We start from the raw sequence: 14,070 nt of genomic DNA on the forward strand, positions 1-14,070 counted from the left end.
ATTTACACATGTACTCTTTTAGAGGAAGAGGACAGGTGGGACATGGCCCCTGATGCTGTTAATCAGACACAGCAGTTTCCATGTGACCTTTGACAAACTCACTGGATTCAACTGGTTCTCAGCTGAGGTCAAATTAAGTGCAAACTTCATCTATCTTCATTCAGAAATAACAAGTCAAAATAGACTCATCAAATGCTATCTTCTTAAAACTAAGGGGCTTAATTGTACATCAACATAGAAATAAACCCATTGCTATAAGTGGGCTTTATCAACCAGCCCAAGTCCTCTACAGATTATGAAGACCAAGTGACAGACTGCAAGGACTGAGGTGATATCTGCCCAAAAACAAATTATCTTGGAAGAATTCCCACTGTTGGGATCAAGAAATAGTGCTTCAATTAAATCAGTGTTTCCTATTCACTCTTTGCATGCCTGACCCCAGCCATGAACAATCCTGTACTTACGTTATACTGTTACTAGCATACTGTCACCAACAGTATGGTGAAACGTTCTCAGTCATTAAATAAACAAGACATTTAAAAACTGGCATCTTTTATTTCATTCTTTTCCAAGTACAGATTTGTGCCTGGTTAGCTTTAAGTCTCAAGACCAATCAGCTGTGGCACCACCCCATTCTGGAGCCTGTGTAGTCGGTGCAGCAGACCAGTCTTCAGCAGCGGGCTGGGCACTCCAATCCTCTGTAAGGGAAAGAAAAACATCAGCAAATGTATCTGCGAAGGAGAAACCCTGTAACCACAGGAGTCTAATGGAAACACACAAATCACATTCACTTCAGTTTGTCCTTGGGATGATTAAATTCACATCTTAAAGCATAAACTACTTCAGAATGAAGCCTGTAGTCTGGTCACCAGGCACAGCATAGCTAGAGTTTGTTCACAGCCTCTCTCACAACCCCAAGATTTCTCTAAATTGAGAATATGGTTGGGGCATCCCTCTGACTAAAGTAAACAGACCTGAAAACCCAAGCCACAAACCTCAAGAATATCTACGGGTATGGAAACTGAGGGAAACTCCTATGCATTAAATCAATAAGATAAAGGTCAAGGCATAGAACAAAATTGACAACCAAGTCAATAAACAAACACAAGCATAATGCTAGAAGCAAGAGAAACTTTTTTTTAAACTGCACATCATCCAAAACCAAACGGGCAAATTAGTGTCCATACTTAACAGCAAAGGTTTGAGGGGTTAGGATAAATGAAACATTGCTACATAAACAGGACTGGTTAAATATTCCAAGACTCATGGAAAGAAAAAAAGAGCATTTGTTCAGAGATCTACAACTGCAACAGAGCGATTTTTTTTTTAAAGAATTACAGTTTGCACTGAATTTTGTCTGCAAACACCTTCACCTCACCTAAACTTGCTTACCATTCATATAAAATTACATGGCAATCAGGATAAATTAAATGATTCTCCTTATTTAGATAAATACAGGATCAGTTATTTCTAGTTCAATCAACATCTTCCAACATGCACACACCTTCCCCTACTCCAAGCACACTGCTTAGCCTAGAACTCACTTGTAGCTGTATCAGCGGTGAATGCTGCGGGCTTGACGTACGGATTAGCTGCCTCCAGCGTCTCAGCCAGATTTTTACCAGTTGCAGCTGAGAACTGCTGAATTGGCACCGAAGGGACCTGCACGCCCTCAGACCAGTCGGTAACTTCTGGCTGAACAAACTCTGCGACTGGAGCAGTCCATTCCCCTTGGTACTCCTCCTTACCAGCAGCCTTCTCGGCAGCAGCCTGCTCCTCCTTCTCAATCTATCAGATATAGATAAAACAAAATAAGAATGGGTCAGGGTTATTCAGGTTCTAGAAATGTGTATATCATGGCACCCAGCTAGCAAGACCATGAAACATGGTGGGATATATCAGTGATAGGCAAACACTGAGCCTGCCACTCTACTCTTAATGGATTGACCTAGCCCTGAGCAAGCTTTTGAGCAATGCAACCTTTTGGATGCTGGATACTGGTCACATCCAACACTGCAAGTGTATGTAATCCACATTACAGCAGCAGAGTTAAACAAAACTGAACCACAAACATAGTAAGTTAACCACAGCACTATTTACTGATATGGACTGCATTGGTTATGGCTAATAAGTCATCCAACAATTGAAACAGTCCAAATCCAAATTTATATTGGCTACGTATTTTAGCTTTGCTTCAATGAGGGACAGAAGAGGGAAGTATATTGAGGAACATTTTTAGAATAGCAACAGAATATGTCCTTCTGGCCCTTTGCATCACGCCGCTCAGCAATCACGATTTAGTCCCAGTCTAATCACAGGACAATTTACAATGACCGATTAACCTACCAACCAGTACTTCTCCAAACTGGAGGAGGAAACTGGTGCACACGGAGTCACAGTCACGGAGAGAACGTCCAAACTCCTATGTTATGAGAAATCCAAATAGTTTATTTATCAAGATGTGGACCTCACTGGCAAGGAAAGGCTTTATTTATTGTCCATGCCTAAATGTCCTTCAGAAGGAGGTAGCTCCTGGAGCTGCTAGTTTCCCTGAAGGTACTTTTGGAAGGAGTGTTCTAGGATTTAGAACAGGAAACTAAGGAACAGGCATATGCCCAAGTCAGGTGCTTACTATCCTTGTTGTTCTTGGTCATGGAAGTTGCTGTTGGTGCAGTCCAGCCTAGTAACTGAATGATGCGCCACAGCCTCACTAGTGGTAGGAGGGAATGATCGAGTGACGGGCAGGATGTCCATGAAGCTCCCTGTCCTGGAAAAGTGTTGCACTCTGAATACAACTGTACCCATCCAGACACAATTTTGAGCAACAGCACTACAGGTAAAGGGGAAACCACTGGCACACTAACTGGCCCAGAACCAACTGACCTTGTAGGGAATGAATCTTCCTGCTTACAGAATATGAGCAAACATTCACATGTGGCTAAGGATCTGTGTGCTGAGCGAGGCAGGCCTGACAAAACCACCAAACGGGTAGCAATCCTCGTCTTTTATTCAAACTGCTACTGATTGAAGCCACTAACAAAAAGTAAAATTAAATACATTAAACGCACCTCATCAGGATCCCTGTAGAAGTACAAATCAGGCATCACTTCCCATGGATGTTCACGGCTGATGGTACCTCGCATACGCAGCACCTCACGGGCAAGCATCCACCACATCAGACCAATGGAGTGTGCGCCCTAACATACAAAGCACCCCTGTTAAAAGAAATGTTCTCATTGCCATTCTTCAGCTTAACAAACTGATAAGTTTTTAAAAAGCGCACAGAGTAAATGGGCTTTAACAGTACATGGGAGAATAGGATTGCTTAAAGCATGCCAACTGTTGATTTACCTTCATTTATCAATACACACTGCACAACAGCAAAAACAAACCCAATCATCATTACCTGGCTGCAGTTATTAGGAGACTTTATTAAGTATATTCTGGAGCAAGAGTTCCCAACCTGGGATCCTTGCTTAATGGTATCGGTCCATGGCATTAAAGGTTGGGAACCCCTGTTCTAGTTATCAGAGCCAGTTTACTACTCACCTCAACTGAAATGGAGATCCTGGAACTAAGAACTGAGCAACACCAGGACTTTTACTCAGAACATCCCAAAGCACTTTATAACTGCTTAAAGTAAAACCCTGTTTGCTACCTCAGTCTTTCACTAAATTAAGTGTTGAATGCTTGCTGGCTCATCGAATATATGATCACTATCATCCCTCACAATTTGAAGAGTTTAATTTTAAATTATCCATGTGAAACCATTTCTGAGCAGGTGAACGATTCTCAGCAAACTGGCTAATATGAACCTACACATTATAATAAAACACTGGCATTGTAGCAGGGGTTACTACAAAACCTTACTCACTGAGCCACAGGCTCGAGCAGTGTTAAAGGCACCTGCATGATCATGTAGCACATCTCCTACACTCGGAGTTCATCGACCACAATGGTCTCACCTCCAAGTTCTAACAATGTGCAAACCCGCCACCTGAAACTGGGGACAATCTAAAATCCTACCTCCCTCTAACTCCAAATCCTTCTAGCGGCTGCTAAGCTATTAGGTGGCAATGTACCGTAGCTTCCTAAAAGCCTTCAGGCAGAACATGTCAGTTCCTCAAAACTCCAATAACTTACTGTTTTTGACATTTTGCCTTAGCATTTAGTAATATCATACTCAAAATATTAGTGCTTCCTATGACCTATAAGTTAATTGGCCTACAGTATCAGAGTCAAATCTGAAAATGCAAGACAGACCTCCCTCCAGAACAGAGCAGTACAGGCTGTTCAGCCCACAATCTTGTGCCAACTAGTTAAACCTACTCCAAGATCAATCTAAAGCTTTCCTCCATTTTTCTTTCATCCACGTACTTATCAAAGAGACTCTTAGGTGTCCCCAATCTGCTTCTACCACCACCCCTGGCAGTGCATTCCACACCCCTACCATGTTAAAAACACCTTTACTTTTCTCCGTTCACCTTCTAATTATGCCCTCATAATTACTGACCTGGGAAAAAAGGCACTGACTGTCTGCTCTTACCATCGTATACACCACCATCAAGTTGCCTCACATTCTCCTTTGCTTCAAAGAGGAAAGCCCCAGCTTGCTCAATCTTTCCTCATTAAGACTTGCTCTCTAATCATCTTCACACCCTCTACAGCAGTGGTTCCCGACCTTTCTTAAGCCATGGACAAATACCATTAAGCAAGGTGTTCCCGAGAACCTTTGCCCTAAAGCTTCCAAATCCTTCTCTATAATACCTACCTTCCTCACCATTACTTGTCTAACAGTTCTTTTCTCACCTATTTTAACCAATCTAAGACTGCAGCCTCTAAAACCTTCCACCAGATGAAGGTTACTCAAAAGTTAGAAAGATCATTGGGAAGTGTTTATAATGCTGGCACACACTAAACACAGGGGGCATTACCACCAGGGAGAGGGGAATTCATTGCATTATCCCAGGGAAGAAGCTTTCACTTATGTTAAAAACCAAAGGTGAAGTCACTGCAGTGGAAGACGATACCTTGTTGTTGCATGGAATAGCGATGTCCACATACCGGAGGGGCGAGTCAGTGTTGCACATGGCAATGGTGGGGATGTTGACATATGATGCTTCGGTTAAGGGCTGGTGGTCCTGGCGGGGATCTGTTACAACCAGCAAGCGGGGCTCCCTGAAGGCAGCCTGGATCTGATTGGTGAATGTACCTGGGGTGAATCTTCCAGCAATGGGAGTAGCACCAGTGGCAGCAGCAAACTTCAGGACAGCGCGCTGTGGAGAGAGGCAGTCACTGTAAGTACGAGCGTAACACAGCTCTTGATGTGCAATGCCGAGTATTCGTTTACAACTTCACTACAGTGAGGCTCCTTTAATGATATCCTCAGAACAACACAGTCAATACCCAAGGTCCTCACCAACAAACCTCCTTAAATTACTATCATGCAGCTAATGGGCCAAATGGTCAGCCCAGGCTACACAGCATTTTATTATTCCCCTTCAGTAGGAACTGCCATTCAATCTGCAGTGACTATTAGCTTTCATATACTTTCAATTATCAAGTGAAATTAACAACCACACATTACTGAGGTACCACCATCATTGAAACCTGGATCAAGCACGTAAATTGTGACAAGGCGTACTATCAAACCCCACTCATCGAGCCACATGGACCCTCGAGGTGTCAGCGAAAACCTGCCAGGTTATTGTTGCACATCTGACACTTAGGAGTTCATGAGCCAAATAATGGCTTTACCTCCAAAGCTATAAAAATGTGCCTAGAAAAGACCGCCGTTCAAACAGGGAACTGAGGGAAAATATTGTCTGAGCCACACACCTGGCCAAATGGTCTGGAAGAGATGACACAAACATCAGCTGGATTCTCGATGGAGACTATGGCACGGGCAGCTAGAAGCAGCTTCTCCCACGTTTTCTTCAGATTAATGATATAAATACCTGTCCAAAAAGCAATAAGCTTGAATCAGTTCCTGACAAAACCAACATAAAAGCATTGATCCAACACCATGAATCATTGTAGCTTACAGTTCCCTGAGATTATCTGAACCCAGTAAACTTCTGGTTATGATCATTTTCAGCCTGCTGGCACTCTAGCAACCATCTCAAAGCCCCATTTGGTGTTCATTTCACACATGCTAATTTTCCCTGTATAAACCTGTCAGACTGAACTTTGAAAAAGGCAGAAAAGTCTCTTTTCCTAAAAAGTACCAATGGCTTTGGCTTATAAATCCATGTACAAAATGCTGGAAGTATTCACCAAGTTGAGCCTATTCCCTGATCCAAAAATTTCCAGCATTTTGATCCTTTGCAAATTCCCAGTATGTGCATTACTGAAATGTATGCACAAAGGTTAAACACTTAGTAACCTATGCAGCAAAAAGCCCCAAGATGTACAACACCTGCGAAGGCTGCAGTTACAATTATCTGGAATACATTTCCCAAAGGGGAGCTGGGAGCAGATACAAAATTAACTCTTAATAAGGAAGTGACTTATATGTACAAAATGAGATAAAAGCAGTAACATTGGGGGAAAGAACATGACTTAAAACCAAGTGTATTTATAGTTCATCTTTATATTTTTTATAGATAGCACATGGATTAAGCCCTTCCTCACCACTCATCACCCCCTGGTTTAACCCTAAACTCATCACAGGACAGTTTGTAACAACCAAGTCTTTGGACTGTGGGAGGAAACCAGAGTACCCGGGGAAACACATACATTCCACCGAGAGGACGTTAAAGGCTGATTTATACTTCCGCGTAGTAGCCTACGCCGCAGCCTTCGTAAGTGGCCTGCGCCGTTGAGCATTTATACCTGTGCGTTGGTATGTCTGCGTAGTTCTGCGATTCACCGCCAAAACGCTAGTTGGCAGTGGGGCTTCTAATGGCGACTGAGCGCATCATGTTGGAGTTGGAGCTAATAAATGTTGAACAAGGGTTACTTTTATTGAAATTACTGCAACGCAGAAAAGAGAGAAGACATCAGAGATGGTATGTACAACCATTGTACGGATTGAGGCAGAAGGAGGGTGAATTTTCTGTTTTTGTCCGGCCACTGAGAGACATGGACGAGGAAATGCATTTCAAATATTTTCGGATGTCGGCAGGTCAATTTGACAATTTGGTTTGTCGTTGCCAACCATTTATTTCGCATCAGTGTACTCACAGTATGCCTATAGACAGGAGGAAATACGATGCTACCAAGTGCACCAATCACAGTTGTTGCTGTCTGTGTCGCCGCGACATGCAGTTACATATTTGGAGAGGTGCACGGCAGGCTATGGCGTTGGGTACAGCGTAGTTATGCGGCTACGGTGTTCATTTGACGCAGAAGTATAGATCAGCCTATAGCCTCCTTACAGAGGATGCAGGAATTGAGCTCAGACATTCCAAGCTGTAATAGTGCCATGCAAACCACTACCATAAATAATTTTCAAATACAAATTTTGATATGCCAAACAAGATATTAAGACATATGGCCACACGGCTCAGTTCAACGGGGGCACTTACAGGAGAGGGGCTAAAGAATTCAATGTAATCAGAAGTCCAATTCTCACAAGGACTGCAGGAGACAGACATCTGGCTAAAGCAGGGATTGCCAACCTTTTTCATGCCTTACCAGGATGGGAACCCCTGGTCTAAACAGAGAATACACGAGGACAAGTGCTCAGTATACAATGAGGCATTTCACTGAGATAAAATTATTTTTCTGATTACAACATGCAAGTATTCAAACAATCTTACAAAAAATGCTCCACAGAGCCTGGATTTGAGTCCATTCGTCTGAGTAGATGAGACTGACTGCATACAGTTCTGGAGGTGGACTGGCTGGTTTTAAACTTGACTTATCCAAACACCAACCACATTGCAAAGTAATTCAAAAGTACACTACCTGCCTTTTTGTAGCTCCAACTCAGCTGTCAGCAAACAGAGCGCCGTACTCACCATTCCCAACCCCAAGTGATGCCTTGTGACAGGAAACACTATCAAACCCCACTCATCGAGCCAGAGACTCTTGTGGTGTTAGCGAAATACCTGCCATCTTTACTGTAGCACACCTCCGACACTCAAGAGTTAATTGGCCAGAAGCTGACCTTGGCACTGAGTTTTAAGGATGTGCATTGAATGAGAGACACAACACCAAAAATTAGGTTATGTGGACATTTCTAGGATATTACAGCACTGAAACGGAGACACCATCTCATTGTACAAATAGAGTATACCTTCAGGAGGGCAAAAATAAGACATTTTTTCCAAATTATCTGTGAAATGCTGCTTTTACATTCTATTATTATGTAAATTGACAATAATCCTACAAATTGGCAACTATGTAATGGTTTCAGCCTAACCTCCCGCCTTTTGACTGAGTCTAAGACCTACCATCACTCTTCCTCTTGTAGACGTACTGCTCCATCTGGAAGTCCAGATTGGTACTGCCCAGGTGAGTGGAAGCAGCAAGAAATTTGAGGACATCCTCCTCCTTCATCTGTAGTACATCAAGACCTCCGGACATTGTGTGTTTCCCTTTTAAAAGCAACGATGGGTAACCTGAGGATTGAGAGTCCAAAGTGTTAAATAGACACCAGAATCTCAAATGCAGAGCACTCAGAAATACCTAGCATTAATAACATCATAATACTTTAGTAGAGAAATGATCTCACACACAGTGGATTCTGGTCTCCAGTTAACTAGGCAATCGGTTCATCAGGGTAGCTGCTTTTTGGGACAACTCTTAAAGAACAAAAACTAATCAAACACAATACAAGGGATTCCCTTTATTTTGGACACTACGCAGTAGACTGGTGACAGTTTCTAACTAGCATCAGTCGCATACAATTGTGTGACCATTAGACACCACACAGTGCTTACAGAGCACTTACAAAGTAGTGTCAGATGCCTGTGTTGATTTTTAAAAAGCAGTGATTTTTGTCACTGATAGTTGCTGACAAATAAGCAGTAATTCAGAACTGCTTTGCTCATTGCAGTTACAAGCATTGAGGTTTGAAGATGAACAGGAATGAAAATTAAATTATTTCACTACTTCAAAGTTCCTAACTTGTTGAAGAATATAACAATCAACTTGAATGTTATGATGAAAATTTGGAGGATGCAATTGTTCAGGCAATCCAATATCTGCAGATACGTTCAGTCAATCAAAAGGTCCAGGCAGTGTAAACTGGATGAATTCCTCCATCGACAAATATTACAAACTATTGTTTTAAAGTACTGTAGTAGTATTTATAGCATTTTAATTTGTTCTGCTTGTTATTTAAATATATAATTTGTCACTGTAAAATTGTTTTTTAAAGATGTGTTTACCTATTTCCTTGAAACTTTGGCTAATTAGGGCAGCTACTGAATTGGACCAAAACATACTGTCCCTGACGTGTCCCTTTTAACCAGAGTACACTGTGTATTTATATGAATATGATATTCCGTGTTCACAAACTAAGCCTTGAAGACTTATTTTCCCTTATATTTACAAAGTTAGTTAAGAATTTGCTGTTAAGACTAGATGCCATATTCCATGTATCTTGCAAGTTGACAACCACCAGCCCAAGCTATGAAATTTCTCCAACTAAGCCATCCAAACTAATGCAGCCAAGACAGACCTACTGCCTCCCAGCCCCGGGTTCAACCCTAATCGTGAGTGTAATCACAAGTTTTCACATTTTCCACAGGCAGGAGCAGACTTTGAAGGCCACAGGACAATTTAGAAGTTTTGACAACACATTCCTCACCCAAAATCATAGAGGTGGAGAGCAGCAGGCACAGAACAGCTCCAAACACTGTCAGTACAGACAATACAGCATATTAATTGTCACGATAACCCCATTCACTCCACATATATTCCCTTTGTCCTATCTACACCACTGTATCTGAGAACAAGCACACGTTCGCCTTCTCCGTTTTAACAAAGCATTTCAGGCCTAAACGTTGAACTTCAATGTAAAAAAAAATGACGCCTAACTCATTTCTTCCCAATACTTTTTTTACTGCAACGTTATGCGTTATAAGGTCAAAATCCTGGCATTCCCAGTTGCACAGTAGAAAAAGCTTTGGCGAATGGCCCACCATCCATGGCGATGAACGAGCCGATACTGATACTGCGATAGGTTCACGTGTTACCCGGGCCCTGGGGATAGGCCATCAGTAACCCCGAACACAAAAGCAAAATCATCACGTCCTGAACCCTGCCAGTCCAAGGCCTCGAGGAAACAGGCTCAGCTCCAGGAACACCCGACGGTAGGGTAGGGCAGGGCGGCCTCGGTCCGAACCCACCGAGCAACGCCGAAGCCTGCGGCCTATCCGTCTGGCACACCCCACAATTTATTTTGATCACTGATGTTAACATTGGACCTTTACGCCATTATGCATGTCTTAGACCCTAATTAACGGGTCAATGAAAGATTTATACGCTCTGAAGAGAAACGACTCAATGAATTCCATTCGGTCACACTCACTCCGTATAACGCCGTGTGGAGGTCTGGCGGTAAAAGAGGCCTAACGCAGGAAGTGACGTTATTATATAGGTGAATCGAATTGTTGCCAGCCAATCAGCTGGCAGCTCTGCGGCCGTTCACTTCCGGGGTTAGTGCCGGAGCGTCTGAGGCGTTTTGAGGCCCGGTAGGCGGCGGTCCTGTCCTGCAGAATCGGAGTCGGTCTTGGGTGCGGGATTCTAATCGTTTAGTGTCCTGGAGTAAATAGCTCATGGATATTCTCTTCATGGTTAATTCACGGCATAGTCAAGCAGCACATGAACTTCGGCCAGCCGGTCCCTGTCGATCAAGATTGCCATCTAACGTGGTCCATTTGCCGGAGACATTTCCTATTCGTCAACCTGTCCAAGTTCCTTTTTAATATAACTGTTCTCATCTTAACCACTTCGTCTACAAAGCGCATTCCGTATACTCTGAAAGCGTTGCCCCTCCGATTCCTATTAAACCTTCCCCAATGTCCTCTAGTTCTTGATTATCCAACCATGGGGCGTTGGGGTGGGGGAGCTCGGTGCATTCACCCAACTATGCCCCTTATGATTTTGTACACCTCTATAAAATCACCTTTGTTCTATGCTTCAAATAAGTCCCGGTGTGCTCAACTTCTGGTAGTAACTCTGTCCCTCAAATCCTGTTAAATCTCTGCAGCGTAATGACATCTTTCCAATGCCAGGCAACCGAAATTGAACATGATATTCCAAATGTGGACTCACCACTATCTTGTTTAACAGCAACATAACATCCCATGTTCTATACTCCGTGCCCTGACTAATGAGCCAGGAGCCTTCTTCCATAAGACATAGAGGGAGAAATAGGCCATTCAACCCATCAGGTCTGACCCACCATTCCAACATGGCTGATTTATTATCCCTCTCAATCCCATTCTCTTGCTATCTCCCCCTAACCTCTGATATCCTGACTAATCAAGAACCTATCAACTTCTGCTTGTCCTCCACAGCCATTGGTCGCAATGAATTCCACAGATTCATAATCCTCTGGCTAAAGAAATCCCTCCTTATCTCTATTCTAAATAGATGTCCCTCTATTCTGAGGCTGTGTCCTCTGGTTCTAGACTCACCCACTGTAGGAAACATCCTCTCCACATCCACAGTATCTAGGCCTTTCAATATTCGATAGGTTTCAGTAAGATCCTTCCTTATACTTCTCAACTCCAGTGGGTGCTGTAACTCAGGAAGCTAATTGAAAGAAAAACACAGGAGCCCGGAATATTTGTTTCCCTAGTTTTTCTTTCCTTTTCTTTAGTGAGGCGCTCCTGTATGATGTGATGGCACAATGACATACTCACATACTTCTTACATATGGCCTATAATGAAGTGTGTAAACAATGCTTAATCAAGCAATATGTTTACAATATTACTGAAATAGAACATAGAATAGTACAGCACATTACAGGCCCTTCGGCCCACAATGTTGTGCCGACTCTCAAACCCTGCCTCCCATATAACCCCCCAGCTTAAGTTCCTCCGTACACCTGTCTAGTAGTCTCTTAAACTTCACTAGTGTATCTGCCTCCACCACTGACTCAGGCAGTGCATTCCACACACCAACCACTCTCTGAGTGAAAAACCTTCCTCTAATATCCCCCTTGAACTTCCCTCCCCTTACCTTAAAGCCATGTCCTCTTGCACTGAGCTGTGGTGCCCTGGGGAAGAGGCGCTGGCTATCCACTCTATCTATTCCTCTTAATATCTTGTACACCTCTATCATGTCTCCTCTCATCCTCCTTCCCTCCAAAGAGTAAAGCCCTAGCTCCCTTAATCTCTGATCATAATCCATCCTCTCTAAACCAGGCAGCATCCTGGTAAATCTCCTCTGAAATATTAAATACACTACACTCCTCCCTGCTTAGCTATAAACTCCAACTCAATATAGAATGCATCTTAACTCAACCGTGTAATTAATGACTAGCTCTGTAGTCATATAATATATATACTATTTATTAGTATATATACACACACAGAATATATAACTACTATATAGACATCAGCAGCATAGTAAATTTTAAATTGTCTGATTTTGACCTAAAGATTTAATTGCTGTGGATGATTTCTTGCTCTTGGGAAATAACATATATCCTGACAAGGGGTGTTCACTCTGCTTGGCAGGTGAGACCTGTGACTGTGAAACAATCGCAAGTTTTGGGGCCTCCTCCCTGGTGGTTGTAAGAGTTGACTCTGGGACTGCAGGAAGTGGTTCTGACAGCTCTGGTCACCTTTCTTCTCTAACAGCTGACTTTTCTCTTCTCAGCTGACCGACGTGTAGTTTCCAGATGACATAAGATGCAATCTGCACTGTGTAGGAGAGTGGTCCGATTCAGTTCCCAATCTTTCCAAGTAACCACTTCTGTAGATCCTCGCCAGGACTGCTTGTCCAAGAGTGACACATAGAACCTCCTTGTCTGAGGAACCAACCCTCAAGTGGTAAGCGAAGTTTGGTTTAAAGAATTCAGACTTCATGTGTCGTTCTCTGAGCTCATAATCTTCTAATCTTTTGTTAAACACTGTCTTGAGATTTTGTAGATGTTCTTTGTCTTCCTGTTGGCGTGTGGCTAAGTGGTTAAGGCGTTCGTCTAGTTATCTGAAGGTCGCTAGTTCAAGCCTTGGCTGAGACTGCGTGTGTGTCCTTGAGCAAGGCACTTAACCACACATTGCTTTGCGATGACACCGGTGCCAAGCTGTATGGGTCCTGTTATGATACCCGCCCCCTCCTTTGTGAGAATCGCAAGAGCCCTAGTGAAGGGGGGGGGGGTCAATGACCCAAGAGAGAGAGAGAGACGTGCTGAATAGACACAGGAAATGGGAGAGAGAGAGAGACGTGCTGAATAGACACAGGAAATGGGAGAGAGAGATACGTGCTGAATACCACATTCCACCGGGATGCAGAATAAAGCGACCCTGACTATTGTCTCATGAAGACCACGTGTAAAGCCCTCAGGCAAAGTGGGCTGGTTGAGAGAGAGATTGACACCTGCAATCCTGTGAGGAAGTATAAAGGAGGGTCTGGGGGGGACGACACCTCCAGACGCACCAAGGAGACACGATAGCGATCCCGTCGTAGCGGGAAGCCAGTTTGAAGGAAGCCACGTGCGTTAGATTCCGAATCGGGAGTCTGTGGCTAAAATCGCTTTTAACTAACAACAGGAAAGCCGGCTCCCCTGATTTCACAGTTTTGCTTTGTAAGGACCCGGGCAAGTGTTCCTTTTCTCACCAATCTCTCTCTCTCTCTCCAACACGGGAAACCCAGCGGTTCCCAAAAGGCTGAAGCCTGCCGACTTTTTTTGAATGACTGTTATATTTCCAAATGGACAAGATATTATCCCCTAGACAACGATAGAGCTTATTTCTGATTGATCATTACTATACCTGCGCTTTAGATTGAGTATTGACGACGTATGTTATCAAAATGTTTGTATTAACCTTCCTTTTGTGCCACTTTATAAATAAAAACATTTAAAAAAGGTACCATCAGACTTCAGCGGACCTCTCTATCTTTGCTGGTAAGTGATCCAGTTACGGGATACGTAACAGTCCTAA

The 14,070-nt window shown here is 43.2% G+C and overlaps 1 protein-coding gene and 3 non-coding genes across 4 annotated transcripts; all 4 read right to left on the reverse strand.

Moving 5' to 3' along the window:
- Positions 1-535: 535 nt before the first annotated feature.
- Positions 536-10,618, reverse strand: rpsa (ribosomal protein SA). Its single transcript, XM_073033870.1, has 7 exons — positions 10,484-10,618; positions 8,400-8,567; positions 5,839-5,957; positions 5,031-5,276; positions 3,069-3,197; positions 1,545-1,788; positions 536-698 (listed from the first exon to the last, which is right to left on the reverse strand). The coding sequence occupies exons 2-7, from the start codon at positions 8,530-8,532 to the stop codon at positions 604-606; spliced, it is 966 nt and encodes a 321-aa protein (XP_072889971.1). The 5' UTR covers positions 8,533-8,567; positions 10,484-10,618; the 3' UTR covers positions 536-603.
- Positions 3,840-3,989, reverse strand: LOC140719525 (small nucleolar RNA SNORA62/SNORA6 family). Its single transcript, XR_012096940.1, has one exon. It is a non-coding gene; the product is annotated as a small nucleolar RNA SNORA62/SNORA6 family (small nucleolar RNA).
- LOC140719524 (small nucleolar RNA SNORA62/SNORA6 family) lies at positions 5,627-5,782 on the reverse strand. The gene has a single exon (XR_012096939.1). It is a non-coding gene; the product is annotated as a small nucleolar RNA SNORA62/SNORA6 family (small nucleolar RNA).
- LOC140719523 (small nucleolar RNA SNORA62/SNORA6 family) lies at positions 7,986-8,142 on the reverse strand. Its single transcript, XR_012096938.1, has one exon. It is a non-coding gene; the product is annotated as a small nucleolar RNA SNORA62/SNORA6 family (small nucleolar RNA).
- Positions 10,619-14,070: the final 3,452 nt, after the last annotated feature.

This window comes from Hemitrygon akajei, chromosome 31 (genome assembly GCF_048418815.1).
Source record: "Hemitrygon akajei chromosome 31, sHemAka1.3, whole genome shotgun sequence".
NCBI classification, from domain to species: Eukaryota; Metazoa; Chordata; class Chondrichthyes; order Myliobatiformes; family Dasyatidae; genus Hemitrygon; species Hemitrygon akajei.